Source organism: Hipposideros armiger, unplaced genomic scaffold (assembly GCF_001890085.2).
Source record: "Hipposideros armiger isolate ML-2016 unplaced genomic scaffold, ASM189008v1 scaffold_406, whole genome shotgun sequence".
NCBI lineage: Eukaryota > Metazoa > Chordata > Mammalia > Chiroptera > Hipposideridae > Hipposideros > Hipposideros armiger.
The window spans coordinates 1331223-1334782 of record NW_017731756.1 but is presented as its reverse complement, the minus strand read 5'-3'; the positions used below and the strand labels follow the sequence as shown (position 1 = coordinate 1334782).

Below are 3560 nucleotides of genomic sequence, written 5' to 3'. Positions count from 1 at the left end.
TGTTGTTCAGCATCTTAGCTGTAGAGGGCAGTGTCACTGGCCCTCATATGTGGGATCCGAACCAGGGCCCTTTGGCGTCCCAAGCCAGCTCTTAACCAATGTGCCACTTGGCTGGCCCTATAAATTTTATTTTAAACTTTTTGACTCTTTTGTATTAGCAGTTAACTTAAAATACAAACACATTATACAGCTGCACAAAAATATTTTTTCTTTATATCCTTATTCTATAAGCTTCCTATTTTTAATTATTTTTAATTTTTTTTTTTTACTTTTTAAACTTTTTTACTGAAAACTAAGACACAGACACACACATTAGCCTAGACCTACACAGGGTCAGGATCGTCAATATCACTGTCTTCCACCTTTACATCTTGTCCCACTGGAAGGTCTTCAAGGGCAGTAATATGCATGGAGCTGTCACCTCCTATGATGACAGTGCCTTCTGGAACACCTCCTGATGGACCTACCTGAGACTCTCTTGAGGAGGTGTCACTCTTTTCAAGAATATGTCCATGGTGATTTGCTTGGTTTGTTTCTTTTATTAACATAGATTTACTCATAAACAGATAATGCACCATGAACATTCCTATTAATGAAAACTTTCGGTGTTGGGGGTCCATGTTTTCATATTTTTAAGAAGCTTGTTGAGATCTGCAAAAGCTTCTGCTAAACTCCTCACTGAATTTTCTTGGGGGTTCTTTGATTTCTTTTCCTGCAGTTTCCTTTTCTCTTGCCTCTTCTTCAGCTATGTATTCCTTGTTCCAGTTCCAACAACTCATTAATCACCAGCTCTAGGAGCTCCTCAGTGTTGTCCTCATCCACACCCAGGTTCAAGTTGTTTCCATCTCAACCACAGCCTTGTTGATGTTGCAGCCTTTGTGCTACAGCTTTATGATGGCTATAGCGTCAGTAGGTGATAGGGATTTTTCAGCTCCATTAAGAATCTTATGGGACCACCATTGTACATGTAGTCCATTGTTGACTGAAGTGTCTTTATGCGGCACATGACTGTATTTAAATTTTCAAATACCTATTTCCATATTGTGTTACATATATTTTTTGCCACATAAAAGTTGTTAGTTTATTAATCCTCTCATGAAAAATCTGCATAATCACCACAGATAAAGTCACTGATGAATCTTGACTCCTTCTTTTTGCCAGCACCAGCATTGGCCTTTGCAGTTCCCATGATTTTCTTTATTCTGTTCTTGCGTTCTTTTCACTGTTTTCGTAAGGTCTTTTTCTTCTCATACGGTCCATGTCGTGCAAATCTATGTTTGGGGTTCATTTTTTTTTTTGCGACATCCAAGGAATCCAATTATGCCAAAGCCGGTGATCTTGTCACCACCAAAATGGGTTCTGAATCTAGATACAAAGATGATATCTGGTGAGATCTTGTATATTTTAGCTAGTATTCCCCAAATTTCTGTCAGGCACTGTTGCCTTCCCAGAGTGAAGGATGTCGATGACCATTTGTTTCTGTTGAGGTGGTCTATTGGTCATGAACTTACTGGTCTGTATAGTTACCGTGTTGTTCATGATGGTGGCCAACCCTCAAGCAGCAAGGGAGGAAAAGTGCGTACAATTTTAAAGTGGTGATTTTTTTTGTTAGAGAACTCTTTTCTTTTGGAAAAAGATGATTTTTGGAAAATTGTGGTAATTGATTTCAGATAACTAAAAATACTGTGCATTTATATTTTCCATCATTTTATCTTTAGCTTTTGCCTGTGATGACAGAGCAACTGCAGTGGATGCCATTTGTGAATGCCAAACTTCATGAGCCTTTTGTAAAATTTATATATTGGTCTCTACGGCAGCTAGATGCTGGAACACAGGTAATAAATTAATAGGAGTCTCTTCAACTATTGCTCTGTTTGGTATTATTTCTTTTGATCTTGTTGTTTCACATTTTTTTGCATGTGTTCTGTTTATGTTTCAGGACTTCTTGCTTCCCTCACTTTATTTACTGCTAGCCCATTTTTCTCCTTTCATATATCTTATTTCTCAGTGCTATGGATGTGATTCAATATGTAACTTTGTTTTTTTGAGTTTCAGAATTGTAGAAATAAGGAGTTGCTAAAACCATCTGTCATCCCTCCATTGTTTAATTCATAATTATTTATATTGTAGTGAAGGTAATACAAATTAAGTATTTCTCGTGCTTATGCCAACCAATAACACACTAGCTAAACGGAACAATGATTATTAGGATAATCTAATCAAAGAAGAAAAAGTATTCCAGCATCTTATAAAATGAATGGTTTGTTACCTACTCATATAAGGGTCATTTAGTTCAAATTCTGACATGTGTATGTAACCATTTGTGCTATGAACTGTAGTAAGTTTGTAAAAAAATTTCCCCCCCAGTTATTGATAAATGCTGTTACAGCTTTCATTTGGTTAAAAAAGAACAAATTTGTGCTCGGGTAGTTTAAATCTTGGTCCTGGGATACTTAGGAAGCACACAGTTAAACCTCTCGGTGCAGTATTGATGATTAAGTAGCATTAACTGTCAGTGATTGAGTAGAGTGATGATTAAGATTAAGGAAAAACATCTTTCCTGTGTTGGTATCCCAAATATTTTGCCTCTGTGGTGCACATGAATATTTGAACGAGTGCGTATGCATATGCCAAACAAAGGTATATAAATTATCAGATCTGTTACACTATCTTCTTTTACAGTCTGTTTGATTTTGCTATTTGTATAATGGTCTCTGAAAATGGTTAACTGAATTCTTGCTTTTAGCAACAAAGAGGTTAGACTCACAAAGTAGAATTGTTTTATCTTCCTTCTAAATATTCTTCTTATTTTCCTTTAGATAATTTATAGTTTGATTTTGTTGTCTTCAAATATGTGTTCAGCATCTCCCTCAGTACTGCGAGCCTACATCTACTCTTCTAGTGGAAAGTAGCATTCTAGCCACTCTTGCGTTCATTTATTCAACTTTTATTTGATGGAGATTCCGAATATTTTAGTTTTTAACAATTGTCTAATTGCATGCACTTTTCTTAAATTTAACTTTTTATTTGAGATAATTATAGATACACTTATAGTCATGAGAAATAATAGATAACTTGTATCCTTTACCCAGTTTCTCCCAGTGGTAATATCTTCAAAAACTAGTACAATATTACAGCCACTATATTGCCATTGATACAATCAAGTTAACAGAACAGTTAGTTCCATCACCATAAAGATTCCTCTTTTTTTTTTTTTGTAATATGTAGACTTCATTTGTTAGAGCAGGTTTAGGCTCACAATAAAATTGAGCTCAGAGATTTCCCACATACTCGCTGCCTCCCCCACTAACAACATCCAGCATCAAAGTAGAACATTTTTTACAATTATGAATCTACATTGACAACATCATTATCACCCAAAATCCATAGTTTACATTAGGGTTCACTCTTGGTGTTTTATTTATTTATTTATTTAAAATATTTTATTGAGGAACTGGGGGAAGGGAACAGCGTTGGGAATTGGGGAAAGGGAACAGACAAGTTGCTGTCCTTTTGTTCTTCAGTCTAGTTGTGGAGGACATCGCTTCACTGGCCCATGT

At 35.8% G+C, this 3560-nt stretch overlaps 1 protein-coding gene across 9 annotated transcripts in view; it reads left to right on the top strand.

Moving 5' to 3' along the window:
• Positions 1-3560, top strand: part of CCDC138 (coiled-coil domain containing 138) — a 98410-nt gene that overhangs the window by 51042 nt on the left and 43808 nt on the right. For all 9 annotated transcript variants that reach the window (XM_019663808.1, XM_019663809.1, XM_019663813.1 and 6 more), the window contains one exon: positions 1719-1835. In XM_019663808.1, coding sequence (XP_019519353.1) covers positions 1719-1835 — 117 coding nt within the window. The remainder of the gene's footprint in view (positions 1-1718; positions 1836-3560) is intronic.